The following is a 21,753-nucleotide window of genomic DNA, read 5'->3' as shown; positions in this document are numbered from 1 at the left end:
AGTGGTTGATCCAAATGTAGTAATTACTGCTATTACAATTACATCCCGTTCCCCTCTATGTGGGCTACATACAGCAATAGTTTATATAGTCTACAAAAGTTTTCCGACTTTGTAATTTCTTTTAATTGGCGTTGTTTGGCATTAGGAACCAACTGTTGATTATAAAAGTATAAAAGATAATGGTAAACCCACAAAGCCATCAAGCCTATAGCCCAGGGCTATATCTAGATAAGATGTTTATTTCACAAAATTCTTATTAAAAAAACAACTAAAAGGAAAAGCAAATGTAAAAAAAACACGCTAAAAAAATTTAATTGGGTCATTGAAAACATAAGAAAGAAGAAAAACGAGAAAATAGAAAACATAGGCAACACCTGTTGAAGTAATAAAATCTGTTGAGGGGGTGGGGCAGAGCAACAGCAATGATTATTATATTTGGAACGAGCTTTTATTAAAGAGTATAGGCCCAATGGTATATTTATTTTTTCTTTCTGATTTCTGCCCTATGATTAGTCTTAACCAATTTTTCAGTCATGTATTTTACTTGTATGGATCTTTTGTGGTCAAATCTGATTAACTTATCAATATATTGATAGTTCAATTATGCCATTTTTTAACATTGTTGATAGTTCATGGGACAATTTTTTGAAATGCAAATGATACAAATTACTCTCTTAAAAAAAAAATTGATGGAAAATAACTCAAATTGCACAGTCAATGTTCTTACCCTTCTTAGCAAATATAATGATCATTGTCTTTGGAGTTTTGACCCCCCGCCCCTCAGGCACAAATTGTGCCAGACATAACCCTAGGCTGTGGTAAAAAAAAATTGACAATTATCTTGCTTGTTTTATTTCTTTCTTTTTTTTTTACAGCCTAAAAATTTAACTTGCACAGCTGAACAACTTTCCAAGTCATGTATAACTACTGATCAAAACTTATACCTAAACTACAAGATGAGAAAGTGTTTTCATGTTCTTCTAATTCCATCCCTATAATAATACAATAATAAGATATATTAAATAAGGTAATAATATAATAAAGAAATCCTATAATAAAAAGATATTAAAGAACATGTAAAGACATGTGTTCATATTAATAAGAGAATTACAACTTTAAGTTAGGTTTAGAGTTTGTGTATCTTGGATTAAGTTTATAGTGAAAATGTCATGGACGAACATTAAAAGAACAATCTTTTTTCAGGTACTAAGAAGGAAATGAATGGACCTGTTGGGCAACCACCAGCTGGTCAACCTCCACAGGGTCCCCCGAAGCCTGGTTTTCCAGGCCCTATTCCATCTGGAGCTCCTTTAAATAGACCATTTAATAGTCAGCAGCCACCATTTCAACAGGTTGTTCTTTATTTATATTTACTAGATTACAGCTACTCCTATAACCAAGATTCTTTTCTTACTGCTTGTTATATTGACTTGATTTATTATAGAAAATATCATCTTTGGGACAAACAATTATATCTATGATGAAACTTTGAAATTTATAGTATGAGAGTGGGTTTGGAATAGTTAGAAATTTTCTAACTTGTTAAATTGTAATCATCATGAGAAGTAAGAGCTTTGGACTTCAAATATCCTTTATTTTAGTTACGGAAAAATGTCTTTGAACCTGCACCTTAGCCTCTAATAACCAAGATTTATTTGTTTTTATCCTACCCCTTTCCCACCAAATCATAATTTATTTTTCTTTTTCTTCTTTTTTGTTTTCTTCTTTTTTCTTTTTCTTCAGAAGTTTTACACACTATTTAACTTTTTTGGTAGTCTTAAAATAGACTTCCATATCTTTCAAAACAATCTCCACTAGAAGTTTTATGTATTGGTTTTATAACATGTTGCATAATATTTAGTTTTAAGGCCAAATGCTACCATAAAGTGAATTTGGGAAAATCAAGGGCTTGTCAAGAATCAGAATTATGAATTTTTCTGATTCTTAAAGTGGTTTGACAGTCACTATTTGTTTTTTTACTAAAAACAAATTTTATCTTAAATTTTCATTTGTCATTCACATTAATTGAAATTTTGGATTTAGAATCAAATTAAATCATTTATTAGAATTTTGGCAAGACTGAAAAGAAATATCCTCATTTTGAAATAGCATGACTAATAGTAGGCCTACTGCTAATGATACTACTAAATAGTACTACTAATGATGCTAAAATCACACTAATTATATGCCTTAGCAAATTACATCTCTCTCTGTGTAAAATTAAATAAAAAAAAACAAGTTTTTTAAACTGAAAGTAAGGAGTGACATTAAAACTTAAAACGAACAGAAATTATTCCGTATATGAAAGGGGCTGTCCCCTCCTCAAAGCCTAGCTCTTTACGCTAAAGTTTTTTATTGTTTTAAAGATTAAAGTTGTGAGACAGAGTCAAACTTTAGCGCAAAGAGCGAGGCGTTAAGGAGGGGACAGCCCCTTTCATATACGGAACAATTTCTGTTCGTTTTAAGTTTAATGTCACTCCTTACTTTCAGTTAAAAAAAACTTGTTTTTTTTATTTAATTTCTGATCGTTTTTTAGTTAATGCAGCTTTTATTTCGGCTCACCGTCATTGAATAAGTAAACAAAATTTGCCTAAAAATTTTACTCTTCTTTTGCTAAATGGCTGTCTCTAAATTTGGTTCTGACGTAATTTACAAATTAACTTGCGTAACGAACTTCTATATTCGTATATTTTTCTTCTGGCAAAAAATACGTTGCAGATATAGTTGCAGATTTTTGCAGATATGAGCTTGAAACCTATGTAATAGGGTTTTCTGATATGCTGAATCTGACGGTGGGATTTCCATTAAAATTCTTTCACTTGTAGGGGATGTTTCCTCCCTCTTTAAAAAATCAGGTAAATTTTCTCAGGCTCGTAGCCTTTGATGAGTAATACTAAACTTAATAAAATTTATATATTTAGAATCAGCATTATAAGCCCATTCTTTTGATACATTTATTGACATCAAAATTCCGTTTTTAAAAGTTTCGATTACTATTGAGCCGTATCGCTTGTTTTTTTTTTCGTATATTTTATTAAGTATATTAGGGGGTTTACGTTAAAAGTTAAAAAAAACGTTAAAAGTTAAAAAAAAATTAATTAACAAACCCCTGAATCACAAAGGCCGTTTAATTAGAATAGATAGCTCTTTTTTGAACCTTTAATTATTCCTAACACCTATTACGTAGCATAGAAAGTCTCTTTTTTACAACTATAGATGGAATTAAGACTTTGATTTACTAAAGTCGTAAATCTGTTTTTCAACTTTTTATCAAACCAACGTTATAAAAAAGTTAAACTTTAATGCTACTCCTCTCATATTTAAGATAATGTCGCTAAAAACAAACAGAAAAAAATGTAAATTTCTCAAATAGAAATAAAGGGTGACGTTAAAACTTAAAAAGAGCCGAAATTATCCTTTATATGGAAGGAGGGCTGCCCCCTTTCTAACGCAGCGCTGTTTTCATTCAAGTTTGGCTTAGCAGGCTTAGCAGGACCACTTCTAAGTCTCCGTAAATCTTTTTTTCTCAGCAGGTGGTGGAATCCAGATAGGAAATTTACTCCTGGAGAGCAAAAACTATTATAAAGCCGAGCTTAGACCCTTACGGTTCTAACGCCCTCTATTTGGAGATATATTACCATACGACACACGAATACTTTTTAATGCATTAGTAACCAACTTGGAGCAAGTTTCAGAAATAGACGGGCAAAACGATATACCAAGCCATAAGCAGGACGTGCAGCCTTTGGCTGACTTTAATTTAGAAAAATAACATTTTTTATGAGAATGACTTCACATTCTAAGGCCGTACCCAGAGGGGGGGGGGGTATTTGACCCCCCCTCCCCCCGAAATGTTTGTTTGACTTTTAAAAATGTAACAAAAATGGATATAAACAAATCTTGTATGCATTTTTTGAGGTTTTTTGTGTAATTTGAATATAACGCATTTTATACAATGTACGACGACGTTGCAATGCTATATCTTTTTATTCCCTTTAAACGCATATGAATTTGCCGTCATTTGTATGGAAAATGCTTTTTTTTCTAAATTAAAACTCTAAAGCCGTGAATCCCATTGTGGGGCACATGCTCCACTGGTGGGGCATGATAATATTTGGGTGGATCATGGCCAGGACATGCACCGTTTGTCTGACTTTACTTTAGACATTTAGAGCCAAAACCGGACAAAATTGTTTGTGTGATGGAAGGATCCGTGCTTCATCACATTAAATTCACAAGTAAATTTGTTGCTGTGTGATGGCAAAGCATCACCAATGGATATGCAAAATGTTCCAAACCTGCCAGTAGCAGTACTCGAAAAAAATCTAAAAACTGCTGACACATTAGCTGGACAAGTGTTTTTACGGCTTTTCTTTGGGCAAAAAGGGTTTTTATATGTATAAACGGTATTTTCAGACAAAATCTGCCAACAAATTTGAAAACTGCCAAGTAGCATGTTTCTTTACTATGGCATTTTTTGTGTCCCTGATCACACACTGATTTGACTGAGATCACACAAGGATGGATTAAGTTTCGTTCAGATTGACGACAGTTTTAATGTATCCCATCTCCTCTACTTCTTCTGGGTGGCAGGGTCCTTTTCTGAATCTCAGAAGCTGTCAGTTGGTAGAATATATTTGTATTAATATGTATTTATTATATTCTTTTTATAGAATATATGCTATTTTTATATAATATATATTACAATAGTATATATCAAATTTAACATATACTAAATTCATATTATATATAAAATTAGAATTTATGTTATTTTCAGAATATATTAGAAAATATATAGAATATATTTGAATTTTGGCAAATTTCTTCTTATCTATACCCCATGGTCTAGAACCAGCTATTTAATTAATTTTATTTCATTTAATTATAAATGGCTTCTTTTTCTTTTCTTTCCTTTTTCATTTCAATGTTATCTTATTTGTTGTCAGTACTATTTATTTAAGTGCTTCTTGCTGTTACTCTCTATCTGTTTGTTGTTTATGTTTACAGTTGATTACTATGATTTCATTGCTTCTTCTTGATACTTTATCTTGCGTTATTCATCATTCACATGTTAAGCATTTTTTTTTTTTTACTCAGTCTTGAAGGTTATTCACCATAATTTTGATTGAGACAAGCTATAGATAATTTCAGTTGAACTGAACAAGGGCCATAAAGACTCAATTAACCTACTTGACCCAAATTTGTCTTTGAGGTAATGTATGCTAGAAAATATTAAACCTTTCTCTGGTTGCAATATTTTGGTCTTTTTTTCATTTGTATATATACAAGGAGGAGTTGGGGTTTGTGAATCCTCCCTCTCTTTAAGAGCAAATAATTACTGCTGTCCCTAATAAGCAAAATTAAAAATATTATTTAGAAGTTTGAAATCATAAAATATAAGTTTTAATTAATCTCTAAAGTTATTAGTGTAAGAAAATTCGTAGAGTATAGGAAAAGCTTGAACCTAAAAATTCATGGGAGAACATACCTCATCTAAATAAGCTATTCACTCAACTAAAGAAACACTAATTTTGTACATTCAACATAGATTTTTTGGTGGTTAATTTACCTTTGACCTAGTTTTCCATTGAAACTTTTGGCAAATTTCTAGTTGGAGTCTTAGAACGTTTTTCTACTGAATCAACTTGCAAATTCATGCAAACAACATTTTGCAGATGCGGCCTGTAAAAATAGCAGATGTAGCTGCCAAATATGCTATATGTTGAGTTGGGAAAGTGAACTTATTATTTCTGTTTTGTTGCTTGGTAAACTGTCATTGAAGTGCATGTCATATCAGAATTGCAACCATAGAAAAAAAAATGATACAAAGCCCAAGGATAATCTATTTTACTTTGCAAATGTTTGTTTGTTTTCTTCTAAAACTGATACGCGCAATTTGTTGACAATTTATACTCACTTTCAATTTAAAATAAACTATTTCAATCAACCACCCCTAGACCATTAATAAACTCACCCTTCTTATTACGAAATACTGTTGTTTAGAGGTTTTTATGGTAGCTGTTTTGATCAAAACAGTTACAGAAACAAATATTTTTTGGTATAGCCACATGGGGGACTGTACAAATAGCTCATAGAGACAGGTTTTTTAGATACTATCTAATAGAAATTTTCCATAGGGATACATCCTTCTATGCCTGCATAATGGGATTTAAGGCGAGTTAAAGTGAGACACTGGATCCCATCCTTCTGTTACTTCTAATTCCCTCCACTTTTGTCAGCTATAGGAATGAGGTCTCCCAAAATTCCAATTAGCCAATATAAAAGAGATGCTTGATGGACGCAATTCAAAAGAAAGGTTGAAATATAAGACCTCTGTTAAAATCAAAGTCATAGTAAGATTTTCAATTGAATGCATGTCCCCTCGGAAAATATTTTTAGATTCACACACCCCCTCCTTCCCAGAAAATATCTAGGGAAAGAGCTCCCAATTATGCAAATAAGCCATATGTAAAAATTTCTCAGTAGAGACTATTGCAGGCCCATATAATCAATAATAAACCAACTTCATCCTTATTTCTCTCAAAGTTCCATTCCAAATATGTTTTAAAATCCGCGCAAGCTCAAATGGCCTGAATGTGTAAGCCTTTTCTTACCAAATCTCCAATGCATCAGGTCTCATCCCCTCTTCGTCCATGTTGCTGTTTCTGCAATATTAAAAATACAAGTTTCAACCATTACGTATTTTAATAGAATGTGCTAATGCCACCAAAGTATGCTCTTTAAAGTACATTTTTGAAGGATCTCAAACCTCAGTATCAGTAACTTCATTCAGTTAATAGCCGTGTTGATCGCTCCCAAGACCCATGCAAAGTGTGTTAAGCTTCAAATGTTCAACTCGATAGTCCAATTCCTATAATCGAAAGAGCTATTGCAAGGCATAAATTGAAGCTAGCAGTCTAAGTATAATGCTTCATTTTAAGACGGAGATTCAGGAAAAGGGCTAAACAGTCAAGACGGAGGTTTGGTGAATCCAAGGAAAACAAATTTTTGAGGGGATACCACTGCTTCCAGGTATTTTGGAGACTACTTCCGGCAGCCGGGCGGAGTTTCAACTTGTCTGCCCTCCTTTTTTGGTTCTTTGGCCCTTAACTGTTAAACATAGCCTTCAGTCAACAAAACTCATTTAAAGTGAAAACATTATGAAAACAAAGAAGTGAAAGAAAAAGTAAATTGTGCGTTTTAAAGAAATTGAAGTTAAAAATTGTAATGTAAATAAGCTTAGTACATAATAAAGTATAAACAAAATACACTATTTTTAAACATAGTTGTACACTTAACATCATTTTAACAATGTTATAATAACTGTGATTGTTATATGTGGAAAAGCGATTAATCAGCTATTGAAGGGTGTGTATTAAAAAAAAAGAAAGCTAATTCAAGCTACTGCTGCTTTGATCCATGTTGAAACAAATAGTAGATGGTAATGGAAGCTATTTTGAATTAAACGTTTCATGAAGATACCAAACTGACTAGTAAACAAGAAAAACGGAAAAAAATCGTATATATATATATATATATATATATATATATATATATATATATATATATATATATATATACAAATCCATTATATTACAATATACGAATCCATTGTAGAAATAGATTGTATGATTTGCTTAGATATAAATAAAAGTTTACAAAGTTGAGCTACATCCTAGCTGAGGGGCCTTTTTTTTAAACAAAATTATTCTTGTTTCATGAATGGTTGCATGGAAACAAGCGTCTCAAATTATTCTATTTTTAGTTTTTTTTTTATGTATACAGATGAATATTGTATTTATTTCCTTTCTAGACACAGCAGCAGCGCCCTGGTTTTACAGGCCCACAACAAAACTCTGCAAGTCCAGTCCCACCAAGAGGTCATCAAGGGCCAGGATATGGACCAAAACCAGTGTCTATTAACACTCCACCACCTGGGACGAAAAGACCTATGGAACCAAGAGGCTCTCAGCCACCACCAAAACCGTAAGTCAAGGATTTTGAAGTAATTCGACAATATTATACTGAAGATATCCAACTCAATTAAAAAGCGCAATTGAAATAACTTAGTTAGCCTAATGCTCTAGAATAGGCGGAGCTTGCCAGAATAATCATAATAATTAGTTTTTAAGCGCATTGAATAGTCGCAATGGATGTAGAATATCCATAAACAAGTGGTATTTGCCTTAATAGCCCAGTTATGTATGTAAAGGAGTTGTTTGGGTTGTCTCCCCTCCTGGAAGATTTGTTTTTATACATAGTTAAAATTAAATAGAAATATATTATAACACGTAAAAGTTTTAATTATGACAGCGAAAAAACACATATACCGATAAAAGCCCGAATACTATGGCTTCTGCTTCATCTACATAAGGCTTTTTCAGAAGAAAAAGAAATAAAAGAACAGTAGACTAACAACTAACACATACTACAAAATAACATAAAGATCAACTCATCTGATAAACTCTAGTTGCTTTTTGTACAAAAATAAAGTCCAATATGGTAACAAAAACGCACACCGATCTAGATAAATCTGCATTTTAATATTTTGTAGATTCCCCGTGTTGAATAATACCCTCTGATATGAAATTATTGGATTAACTATAGGTGCTGTTTAATACGAACAAAATCCAATGTGGTGACAAAATATTCCACTGATTCAGAGGAAACTGTTTTGTAATATCATCTAGCTCCCTAAAGATGAGTAATATCTTGTGAAATGAGATTACCTTGTTAATTTCATATTATTATTATTACATATAAAATCCAATGTGGTGACAAAACACTATACTTATCTAGACAAAAGTGATAAATTTTAGTATATCTTAATTGTTTTACTCAACAGTATATATAATATTATGTGTTATATATTTTACTCATTACTACATATTATTGTGTTAGTGTATGTTGGAAATGTAATCTTATTCTTATTATTCCTTTCTCTTATTAAAAAAAAGACGTCCAACCTCTATGGACTGTTAAAGGTCATATTTTTTCGCCCCTTCCCCTGAATGCGGACGGTCCCTCAGAAACTTAGGGAGGATCAGGTGCTTCGAAAAGAGTGTGTGGATTCAAGGTTGTCTTTGGGGGGGGGGGGAGGGTAAATGGACCAATTTAAAAGAGGGATTAATTCTTTTCCCTTTATTTTCTGTATATGGATTTCTTAATAATACAAAAAATCTGGGAGTTATTTGGGAAGATCTTTCCATGAAGGAAGTTTTCATTGGGGGAAGGGACGTTGCTATGAAGGGGGTGCCGGATTTCCCAGCATTATTTAGAAAAAAAAGATAAGAAATTAGATATAAAAAAAAACAAGTTTTACAACTGAAAATAAGGAGTAACATCAAAACTTAAAACGAACAGAAAATATTACGTGTATGATTGGGTTCACCCTCTAGTCAATACCTCGCTCTTTAAGCCAAAGATTTTTTAGTACTTTGATAAGAGCTATTTATTCTAAATAACGGCCTTTGTTATTAAGGGTTCATTTTTAAAGAATTGGAACGAAATTTTAACTTTAGATTAAAGAGTGAGGTATTGACTAGGGGGCGAGCCCCCTAATATACGTATTAAAAATATATGAATATAGAAGATCGTTACGTAAGTTAATTCGTAAGTTACATATATTTATTAGTAATGAAAACGTTCGTAAATAAAATTAAACAAATTTCGAGAAAGCCATTTAACAAATAAAAATAAAATTTGTGCACAAATTTTTTTTTAATTATTCATGTACGGTGAGCCGAAATCTAAATCTACATTAATTAAAAAATTTTCAAAAATTAGATAAAAAAACAATTTTTTTTAACTGAAATTAAGGAGCGACATTAAAACTAAAAACTAACAGAAATTAGTCAGTATATGAAAGGGGCTGTGCCCTCCTCAACGCCTCGCTCTTTACGCTAAAGTTTGACTTTCTTACAACTCTTATTTTTTTAAACAATAAAAAACTTTAGCGTAAAGAGCGAGGCGTAGAGGAGGGGGCAGCCCCTTTCATATACGGAATAATTTCTGTTCGTTTTAAATTTTAACGTCGTTCCTTACTTTCAGTTAAAAAAAACTTGTTTTTTTTTATTTAATAATACCATAAGGGCAAAGATATATTAAGAAAACTGGCCTGTTTCTCTGGATGCTTGAATTATACAGGCTTATATTAGTTTTGACAAGTTTTTTTGCTGAAACTAAATTTTCAAAAACTAAACTAAGCTGGGGGAGGGAGCAAACTGGGGTTTGGGGGAGGTGGGTCAAAATGAGGCCTGGAGGGGGCAGTTGACCCCCACCCCACCCCATAGCAAATTACTCCCCTGGCCGTAGGTGCTAAATAATGTATTGATATAGAACCAGTTGAAAAAACATGGGAAGAAAAAATAATTTAATCTGGTCCATCATTGGCTGAAACGTGTGTTTGTTACAAAAGACTACTATTAGCAATAGGAAAAGTCAATTAATCTCAAATTCAGGGAACCACCATCAACTGCCACCGTTCCGCCAGCTGCAAAAAAGAAGAAAAAGCTCAGCGATAAGATTTTACCTCAAAAAGTCAGAGATTTAGTGCCAGAATCGCAGGCTTATATGGACCTATTGGCCTTTGAGCGTAAATTGGATGCAACAATTATGAGAAAACGACTAGACATTCAGGTATAGGATTTTTATATAATTTTATGTTTATTTTTTTTTGTGCTCCTCTAGGTTCTAAAAACACCTTTTTTTGTGGATTTTATTGAAGAAAAAAATGCTTACCCTAGATTTTGAAATACATCCCCCCCCCCGTACGTTTTCGTGAATTGACACCCCTGTATCTAGTCCTTAAAAGCTACGGGTCAAATTCTTCATATTCATGGTAGGTACTAAAGAGGGGCTGAAAAAACAGACAGGTTCTCTCTCTTTCAGACTGTCTTCTGTTGTTGTTGCTTTACGATCTCTATGATTTATTTGTTTAGTTTATTTATTCTTGTTTAATGTCGGCGTCTTTATGTTTGCTTAAAGCTATTGTCACAAAGAAGAGAAAACCCGCTTCATTTATCCGGTGTCGCCTCCCCTCAATCGCTTTGATTGCTACAATGAGCAGCTAGGGCCTTCTGCTCTCACAAATACCGCTTGGTTTGCCCGGATGGGGGTCAGGTTCTCCCTTGGCTTGGAGTGAATCCGAGCCTTTGATATCCCTCAACCCTGAGTGAGACATTACTTTTCCTGGGCCTTTAGTTCTTACAGGATTTTTCCCCTTTGCTTTGCTTTGATCGCTACGGGTATTTGTTCGGGCCTTCAAACCTCACTTCTGTTGGGTTGCTTGTGGGCCTTTAGATCTTCTTCAATGAGAACTTTTAATTCAAAAACTTCTTCAAGAATAGAAACAGGAATTTTTTATTAAGCTGTTTCCTTTTTTATTGACGAAAACTTTATGCAATTTTGGCCAATTTTTCAGTGGATGTTTATTTTCGATTTATGTATCCAGTTTCTTATATAGATTTAATATGGTGTATGCTTCGTTCCCACCGCAGGAGGTGTTCTTTCCAGGAGGAGAATGGTCAACGGGGGAATATTGCGGGGGAAATTTTTCCAATACTTGAATTAAAAAAGGCAATCGTAATTAATTCGCGGATGAAATTTTACGTAAGGAAGGAGGGAATCACCTGCGGGGGGGATTTGTCCTCAGGGGGGTATTTTCCTTAAATCTTCTGTGTTTTAATATCGCAGCAACGCGCGACGAGTAAGCTTGTCGCAGGTTTTATTAATAGTAATTTTTAATAATACTATTGAAATTTCTTACTAAAAGGAGGAAATTTTGTTTGGTTAAGATTAAATTATATTAGCTAGAGAATAAGGAGGTCATGTTCGATGTGTCTTTTTATGTTTGTTGTTGCGATTTTAGTAATTTTTGATAAATTCCTTGGGAAGATTGTGGAAACAGAAAATCCTGAGCCATATAATTTAGACGCTTATTAGGTTCATTAGCTATTTTTAAATGTGGCCCATCTAAATTAAGTTCAATTCACTTCATATTTTTTCTAATGAAATGGTAAAATTAATAATTCAGATAGAAAGAAACTGTTTTCCCTCGCAGTGGTGTCAATGGGAGGGGGATTTATCCCCCTGGATCTTGAAAAATGTTCTTTAGGTATTTTCATTGAAAATGGGTTTGTTTAATTGATTATTTATTGAAAGAATTAACCCCGCCCTCCCCCCGTAGATTTTAATACATGCATTTTTGTCCCCAACTCACTTGAATTGACGCCACTTTTCCCAAGTTGGTAATTTGAATAGATCGGCACTTGAATGAGATTTCGATCTTACCTACCACTCCATATACCTAGGATAAACAGTTTCCACGACCACAGTCAACCAATAAGAAAAGATCCATCGATATGTACAACTGTAATTATAAATTATGCTACTCCTACGACTACTAACATTTCGCTGCGGTACCAAGCCGCCTGAGGCTCACACAGCTGTGCTCTCTCATTCTCCCAATCTATTCGAGCACCTCTCCCAAGAACGTCAAACTTCCTTTAAATATTTTCTTACGAAATCTTCCCACCTCATTCGTGGATGACCTGTTTTTAGTTTGGTCTTAGATGAATGGCTGAAAAGGGCGATCTTTGGCATCTTTTCATAGTTTCTTTGCCTCATAGTTGCCAGTCCTGCCTTTTCTAAACCATAAACCTTTTTTTCTTTTAAGTTATTAATCCATTGGCTTTTGCAGATTATTTATATGGGGAGAAACTTGCTCTTGGCTTTAAATTGCTGGACGAAATTTTTTCCCATCTATGCGTTCTTTAAAAGCAGCATGTCCTTATTAATTCTTGAAATGCACACGTTTTATTATCTAAATTTGTCTTAAATTCCTAGGAAGCTTTAAAACGTCCAATGAAACAAAAGAGAAAACTCCGAATTTTCATATCGAATACGTTGTATCCTTCGGAGAACGAAGAAGGAAGTGTTGCCTCCTGGGAACTCCGAGTTGAAGGAAGGCTTCTAGAAGATGGAAAAAATGACCCCACTAAGGTAAGGTTATTACAGGTGTTGTTTTTTGGCAACTACCAAAATGTGACTTATGCCCAGGGCCAAAGTCTCTTATCCTAAGTCACAAAGCTTTATTTTATCGTATAAGTTTCGCGTCTTTGCTGCATCGGCTGTGTATGAGGATTTATACCAGATAAAAATTAGCTATATAAACCAAGGGTTGCTGTTCTTAAGTAATTCTCAGGTTGGGTCTGGTAAGTTTTTTCGGGACCCTCCGGCTTACCACCTGTGTTTGCAATAGTGGGCTCCAATAGTGCCACCTTTTATATGTTTTTTTTTAGTAAGTGTATCAATTGGAGAACCGTAAGAATATTTGCAATCCTTGAGTATGATGACATTTTGCTATCCTGTAATGAACAAAACGTTCAGCCAACACCTTTTCTTGATATGTATGTTGAATAAATAATAAATTAATAGAAAAGTAGAATGAAATAGAAATAAATCTAGAGAAAAAGTAGAATAAAATAGAAAAGTGAAATAGAAAGTCTTGGAATTAAAATGACAAAAGAAAGTTTTGCCCCTCCCCCCTAGAGTTTGAAAAATGCAAGTTGTCCTCTCCCCCAAATTTTCGTGAATTGACGCCCCTGCATTGTAAGCGTTAAGATATTTACTATTGACAACATTGACATACAAACAAGTTTATAATGAACATACAAGCAAATAAGATACTTCAAAATAAAATACTTGACACTGTGAATGTGGCCAAAGTAAGAGTCACTTGTAAGAGAGGAAATTCTAGTTCATCTCCCCAGAAAAGTATACAGACATAATCATTCATAATCTTAAATCACGCATAATACACAGAGTATACATACTCAAATCAACATCTAGTGCTACCCAATAAAAGCGCAAAGTTTTTTTATAAAGCATAAATAAAACCTAAAAATAACAGTTCTTTTCTCTCTTTCTTTTCTCAACTTTCACTTTACATGTCAACCCTAGAGACATTGTTATATGATTTTCGGACTATTTTGAACAATATAGCCATCTCAAAATTTTGATCGGATACATTTGAGGAGCAGAGGGCGTGTGGGGAGGGGCTAGTTGTCCTCCGATCCCTTTTGATTCTTAAAAAGGAGCTGAAACTTTGGTACAATTCTAGATTAGCTGTTTTTTCGCTATCTTGGAAAGGGGTTAGATTAGGAAAATGAAACTTTCAGGGATTGATCTACTTTTCAGGGTTAGACTAAAGTTGGTCTCGGGAAGCTATTTTGAAGTACCTACCTCCACTTCTTCTCCCTCTTGAGGGCATTGACCTTTGATGAACTTTAAAAATCTTTGTATTATAAGAGTGAAACCTTGCAAAATAGATCTTCTGCTTAATTGAAGTATAAGAAAAGTTTTTCAGCTTCACAACTTTGCTCAATCCTAATTTATGAGGTTTCAAAGAACTGCGAGTGCATTTCCTAAATTCAGAAAAAAAACCATTGATATGGCTTAAAATTCTATTCAAATAACAGGAATTGCATTTTCTAAACTAAAACGAGAGAAAAAGAAACTGAAAATGCAGCTAAAAGAACCAGTTTCACAACAGTATAAGTTCATATTGGGATAAGTTCTTTTATTAGACAGTGAAAAGGGATAAAAAAAAACTAGATATTGCGACCACATACACCAGTTGTCGTCATTAGCAAAAGAATTAAAGGCCTACAATTAAAACAAACGTATTTATACAAAACAGAATAATTACTTTTGGGTTACGAATAGTTTTCTCTGCTGATGACGATCACTGGTGTATATAGACGAAATATACAGAATGTTTTCTATCTGTTTTCACTGTCTAATAAAAGGACTTATCCCCACTTGAACTTCTATTTATTCTCATACAAGCAGTTTGATTTAAAAAAAAAACCTTATGTAAGGTATTGCGTCGAAAATTTTGCAACAGTAGATATGTTTATGCTTATTTTTTTCATTTGCTAAGGGTCTGTGTATCAACCCATTGCTAACTATTTTGTAAAAATAAAAAAGTAAAAATAATTTAAAAGAGAAGAATCTGTCTACTTTCCGAAAAATTGCAGTTTGATTCAAATAAAGTTGCAACTTCAGTTTAGACCCTAATGTTGTTTAATTGAAATTTAGCCTTCTTTGAATTATTCAGATTTTACTAGGTAATGCTGTATTGTAACTGATGCTTATAATTTTTTATTCTTATTCAACCCATATTAAAGTGCCAAAGATTCCTCTGTTATAACATTTTGAGCGAGATCTATGCTTAATAACGTTCAACCTAGATCGAAGCAACTGAATTGAATCGCCAGAATCATTGTTTGGTTGCTTATTTCGAAGGCCCGAACTAGCGAGGGGTAAACTAATATAGTTACGATTTCACGAAGGTTCTGCTGATTCCTGAGCGAGGAAAATCTAGGTTGTCTTTTTTAGTATATTGCTTAAAGAATACAATAAGAATATGACTTCCAGTATGATTTAAGGTAGACACTCAAATAAGGATTACAATCGGAGCAAACTGGCCAATCCCAAAAATACCGTAATACAGTGACACCGTGTCTCTATGGAGTTCAATTACCTATTTTCTTGATCTTTTGTGGCATTTTTCCCAACCACAATTTTTGGCTCTTACTCCAATTTCTTTTCTCTCATTTCGTATGATGTCCGATAAGTTAACGCTCATCAAAATGCCCGGAAAATCCGGCTTTTTATATCCCATCTACGTATTCTATTTCTCCAAAGTCCAAAATTAGGATTATTAAATCATCTTTTTTTTTATTAGACTGTTTATTTTAATTAATCCTACTTGTTACAAAAGCACAGGATGGCTGACGCCCAGCCGCCCATTTCACTTCATCGCTGAAGGGCCATGAAATAGAGATCAGTATCATTGGTAGGGACGATCCAGTAAAGTGTTCTTTACCTTTACCTCTTTCTCCTCCCTCTGTTTTTTCATCTCTCCTTCCCCCGTCTCTCCTCCATCTCCCTCTATCTCCTCCTCTTTCCTCCCTCTCTCCTCCCCTCCCTCTGTCTCTCTCCTTTTTTCTCTGTCATCACACAGTTTTTATGCATTATAAGTGTCGAGAAGTAATATATGGCTGACGAGCAGCCCTCTGCCCATGTTTGGTGTATTCCATTATAATACACCTGATTAAATACCTTTCTTGTACTTTTTTTTAGGTGAAAAGGAAGTTTTCATCGTTTTTCAAATCGCTTGTTATAGAATTAGACAAAGAGCTCTATGGTCCAGATAACCATTTAGTAGAATGGCATAGAACCCCTACCACACAAGAGACGGATGGATTTCAGGTATATTTTTCAGCTTATTTATGCTACGTTTAGCTAGCTCGCGGTGCTTTTAGTCAGAAACCGATGGTCTTGATTATTTTTTTCAGTTTACTTTTGATCTGTTGAATTAGTTTGTGGTGTGTTTAATTTGCAATGTCGGCTGTGGGTTTCACGTATGGTTAAGATGAGAGGTTTTATGAAGATTTTTCCCCTGATGTTTTTTTTTTCTGTTGGATTTTCCCTGCTGTTTCCTGTTGAATATTTCTGTGTTTATATGCTTCAAGGAATGACTTAAGGACAGTGATGTTTGTTTTTTTTACTTTTTGATGACTGTAATTGTCTGATTGATTGCCCAGTGTGGTCCCATATTTCAGTTGGATTAGTGTCAATATAATTGATACTAGTAATAATTTTAGTGTGAAATTAATATTTATTTTAGTTGTCTGTATGCCTTCTAAATATGTAAACATAAACTCAATACCAATAACTGGACATCAGATCATTTCCCAGAATTTGATTTCTATACCTTCAGCATTTGATTTACTTGTCCCTACTTTGAATTACTTTGGATTGTTACTTGATTTACTTTTGATGTATTTATTCCTGAATGAACAGATTTACATACAATCATGTATACTTGTCACAGTATTTAAAAAAAAAATTTCCCTAAGATGCATGTACAGGGTCTTGATTATGTTTTTTTACTTTACTTTTGATCTGTTGAACTAGTTGGTGTTTAATTTGCAATGGATAATGTCAGCTGTAGCTTTAACGCACGGTTAAGGTGGGATGTTTTTTGAAGATTTTTCCCCTGTTGTGTAGTTTTTTTTTATATTCTGTTGGTTTTCCTGTTTGATTATTCCCTGCGGTTTCCTGTTGTGTGTTGTCTGTTTGTCTGTTTCCTGTTGTCTGTTTCCTGTTGTCTGTTTCCTGTTGTCTTTTTCCCTGCTGTTAAGTAGTAGTGTCTAATTAATACTTATCTTAGTTGTCTGTATGCCTTCTAAATATGTAAACATAAACTCGGTACTAACTGGATATCGGATCACATATTCCTAGCATTTGATTACTATACCTTCAGTATTTTTGTCCCCAAGATGCTTTTTTTTTGTCCCCAAGATGAATATATACTGTCAGCTATATGTACAGTACTACACTGTATGTACAGATTCATACACAAGTATGTATACTTATCCCAGCGTTTTATTCTCGTATCTTTAGCGTTTGATTTTCTTCTCTCAAGATGTATGTATACTCCTTACTGAATTTACTACTGTACAGATGTATGTACAAGTATGTGTACTTGTCCCAGAATTTTGTTTCGTTGTTCCCAAGATGCAGCTTACAGAGTCAGGCCACTGACCCTGTTTCAAACCAAATAACGAGCCACGCCAGGACTCGAACCCTCGTCCTCTTGGACAAACCTTAAATTTTGCAACACAAAATCTTTCATTAGTAAAACACAAATTGAAAAAATAAGCACATTTTATAACACAATATCCATTTAATAACGTCCTGTAAACAGAAATACTATTTTCGTCTTCGATGATTTTACGTTAAAATTGAAACAGGTGTACAGAGCATTGAAATTTGGAAGTTTTGGTGTCATTGACGACGTTTAGTATTGGTTTAATTTGAGAATGTCCGTTCTAATCCGTAATTCAGTTTTTTTATGTAATGTAAGATGTTTTTTTTCTTAACAACTTAAAAATTTAGGCTTATTATTTAATTGAAAGATTTTATTTTGCTTACATAATAATTTTAAAAGACAAAATATTTATTAGATAATTTAAAATATATACAGGTTAAGCAGCAAGGATATTGTATTGTTTAGTATATAAGTCATCTTAATCAGACAGCATATAGTTAAAATGAGCTCTAGAATTTTGCATGCTATTCAACACTTCTTCGGAACATAATATCCTTACGTCGGAATTACGATACTTTTAATAGTCCATTTTAGATCGTAATGCTGAAAAAAATTCTTCTTTTTGATTATCTATAGAGACCACTGAATCACTTTTTCCCCGTATATTTTCCAAATGGATGTTTCCAAAATGATTGTATAAAAATTCAAATACATTGAACAAGAAAACAAATTTATTCCATTAGTCAGTTCATTTTGGAATGGACGATGATTTTTTCACTCATTATTTTTTTCTAATTTTAAAATTAATTTATAAATATTTGAATTAACGCAATGATCTGCTGAAGTATAATTTGACTGTTTCAAAATCAATTACTTAATACAAACAATAATAAATATAAGTAATATTTTCTTTTTCAGATAACATATTAACAACACGTATAATTGCTATATAAAATATGATAATTTAAAACTGTAGAATTTATGTTGAATAACTTTTACAGGTTCAGCGACCAGGAGATCGTAATAATGCAAGTACAATTCTTCTGCTTCTTGGTTACCTACAGAGACAATGAATCACTATTTTCCCTATGTGTTTTTTTCCAAATGAACATTTCCAAAAAATTGCATAAACATAAAAATATGTTAATCAATTAGACGGGTATATTCCGTTAGTCAAAATATGTTAATAAATCTTTTAATTAAAGCAATAAGTAAAGAGTACGGCATCGGGCCTTACAGTACCTACCGGTGGGGCTTACATCCGTTTCGTGGCCCTTCAGCCAGGAAGTGCAATGGGGACTTGAGGGTCAGCCATTCTGTGCTTTCACACCCCCTTCCTGTTTACCTTCCCTATGTTTCTCCAGGTACCCATTTAGAGCTGCGTTGACTCTGGTTCAGCTTATAGAGTCAGAAACTAACCCTGTTCCGAACCAAATAACCAGTGACACCAGGAATTGAACCACTCCTCATGGACAAAGAATTTCAAGCCCAGCGTGCCAACCACTCGGCTAGGATGGCAATGATTAGCTGTAATATAATTTGATTTTTGTTTTGAAATTACAATATTAGATTATTATATAAATGTTAATCAATATAATTGATATGTTATTATATTTATAATATATAAGTACGATTAAAATGTATATAACATATAATAAATAAAAAATATAGAATTTATGTTTAATTATCGGAAATGTTTACAGGTTAAGCGGCCAGGAGATCGTAATGTTGCATGTACAATTCTACTGCTTCTTGATTATCAGCCTCTGCAGTTTCGTTTGGATCCACGTTTGGCTCGTCTCTTGGGTGTTCACACTTCAACGAGACCCATGATAATTAATGCGTTATGGCAGTATATCAAAACACATAAACTCCAGGTAAATGGACAATATTTGGCTTAGTATCATTATGGGGAAGGGAATAATTCATATTATTGGCAGATGGTGACGACGAATCGTGGAAGGGCTGATTCAAACTAATTGGCTAACGTGGTTGATCTTATCTCGGACATATGGATTGGTCCCTGTTTGCTCCATCCTTCATTACTATCATCAATCGCTACGTAATACGTTATCAATTCAGTGATAAAAGATGAATTTTGTGTTTAAAACTTGATAAATCAAGCTGTTTAAAGAAAAGCTTTCACTCGTAAAAAAAAATCCTAAAAATCAGGGAATGGCTTATACTAGTAAAGAAAGGTGGGAGGGGGGTTTTAGGGAGGCCGATAATGTTGTCTAGTTTCGATTTTTCGTGTCTATACATATATATATATATATATATATATATATATATATATATATATATATATATATATATATATATATATATATATATATATATTGTACTTTTACTTGTACTTGTGGCGGGAATCAGGCGTTTCCACCTCGCCCGGCATCGATGATCTTGGAGACCTTCTTGGACCATGTTGAGCGATCTTCTGCCAGCTGCTCTGCAAAAGTAAGCCACTGAGTTGACCATCTGTGTCCGAACTTTCTGAATCCCCCGATAGGTTCAAGGTCTGATTTGGCCAGGTTCCACCAGTTTTTCCTCTGTCCTCCTTGGCGTCTCTTCCAGGAGCTAATAGGCTCGACTAGAAGTATTTGGCGAGGCAAGTATTCTGGCGGCTTCCGTAAAACATGGCCCAACCATTTCAAACGGCGTTCTTTATTAGTGAGCGCAACATCTCTCTGAATATTGCACATTCGAAGTAGATCCGCGCTGAAGATACGGTCACGCAGCTGTATTCTGAGAATTCTTCGCAGACAAGTATGCTCAAGCACCTTCAGCGTATTCTCATGCTGTAGTTTTACCGACCATGTTTCGCATCCGTAAAGGAGAACGGTGCGGACTAGTGTCATGTAGATTCGCACTTTCGTTCGGACACTGACTTTGCGGCGATTCCATAAGGGTTTCCGAAGGGAGGCAAAGACTGTCTGTGCTTTCTGTATTCTCTGTTGGATATCAGCGTCGGAGGATCCGTCAATACATATTTGGGAGCCTGAGTATGTAAAACAGTTGACTTTTTCCAGCTGAACTTGATTGACAGTTAGTGTGAATGGTCCTGTGTCGTGGTTAATAGCCATGAATTTCGTTTTCTCTGTGCTGACTTTCAAGCCGATCAGGTCTGCCCAGGCCACCACGTTGTCAAGCATGTTTTGAGCTTCTACGGGTTCTGACAGGAGGCCAACATCATCCGCATAATCGAGGTCAGTCAGTGAAAGATTCTGTCCGATCTGAACTCCTGGATAGGACGACAGTGCATTTTCAAGCACCCAATCGACGCAATAATTGAACAGAGTTGGAGAGAGGACACACCCTTGTTTTACTCCAAACTCAACCAGAAATTATTCAGTTTCTTCACCATAGACTCAAACTCGGCTCACTGACGCGTCATAGTATGCCTTCATCAGTTCAACAAACTTCAGTGGCATTCTGTCATTCTTTAGGATCTTCCAAAGTTTCTGGCGAGTTACAGAGTCGAAGGCGGCAATGAAGTCCAGGAACATCAAGATCAGGGGTAGATTGTACCTTTCAAACTGCTGGATAATGAGGTGAAAAACGAAGATATTATCAGTACAGCCTCTACCTGGCAGAAAGCCGGCTTGATTTTCTCGAGTTCTTTCCTCCCTCGCCCCTTTGAAGCGGTTCAAGAGTATGATCCCGAATATTTTGACCGCAATGTCTATAAGACTTATTCCGCGGTAATTTTTGCATTCGGTTTATCTCCTTTCTTATAGAAAGGGAGAATGACTGATGTCCTCCAATATTTTTGGAAAGAATTGATCCTCAGCACTTATTCAAGAATGCCATAGAGCTGTTCAGCAGTGACCTCAGGGTTGTGTTTGTACACACCGAGGGGTAGGTTGTCTTCACCTGGGGCGGTGTGGTTCTTTAAGGTCTTGATTGCTGGTAGTATTTTGGCTCGGGTCGGTGTTTCCAGCTCGACGTCGTAGGGTTCTTTAGAAACGGCAGGTGGGAAAGCATCAGGGGCGGATGATGGGGATGGGTTTAGGAGGATCTGAAAGTGATCCTTCCATCTTGCTAAGCGCTCCTTCTGACAACTGATGATTTTTCCTGATCTGTCTTTGACTATTTCTGAGACAGCAGCTTTCTTACCAGCGGAGTCTTTC

General features: G+C 34.4%; 1 protein-coding gene across 4 annotated transcripts in view; it reads left to right on the top strand.

Moving 5' to 3' along the window:
- The window catches only part of Bap60 (Brahma-associated protein 60), an 86,766-nt gene that overhangs the window by 40,594 nt on the left and 24,419 nt on the right, over window positions 1-21,753 (top strand). For all 4 annotated transcript variants that reach the window (XM_089093092.1, XM_089093025.1, XM_089093254.1 and 1 more), the window contains exons 2-7: window positions 1,204-1,352; window positions 7,814-7,986; window positions 10,461-10,638; window positions 12,847-13,002; window positions 16,150-16,278; window positions 19,327-19,500. In XM_089093092.1, coding sequence (XP_088949218.1) covers window positions 1,218-1,352; window positions 7,814-7,986; window positions 10,461-10,638; window positions 12,847-13,002; window positions 16,150-16,278; window positions 19,327-19,500 — 945 coding nt within the window. In that variant the 5' untranslated portion in view covers window positions 1,204-1,217. The remainder of the gene's footprint in view (window positions 1-1,203; window positions 1,353-7,813; window positions 7,987-10,460; window positions 10,639-12,846; window positions 13,003-16,149; window positions 16,279-19,326; window positions 19,501-21,753) is intronic.

The sequence above is a fragment of the Artemia sp. Qi Xiang Cuo genome, chromosome 1 (assembly GCF_049724085.1).
Source record: "Artemia sp. Qi Xiang Cuo chromosome 1, ASM4972408v1, whole genome shotgun sequence".
Taxonomy (NCBI): Eukaryota; Metazoa; Arthropoda; class Branchiopoda; order Anostraca; family Artemiidae; genus Artemia; species Artemia sp. Qi Xiang Cuo.
Note: the sequence above shows the minus strand (reverse complement) of the source record. Positions and strands in the feature narration are given on the sequence as shown.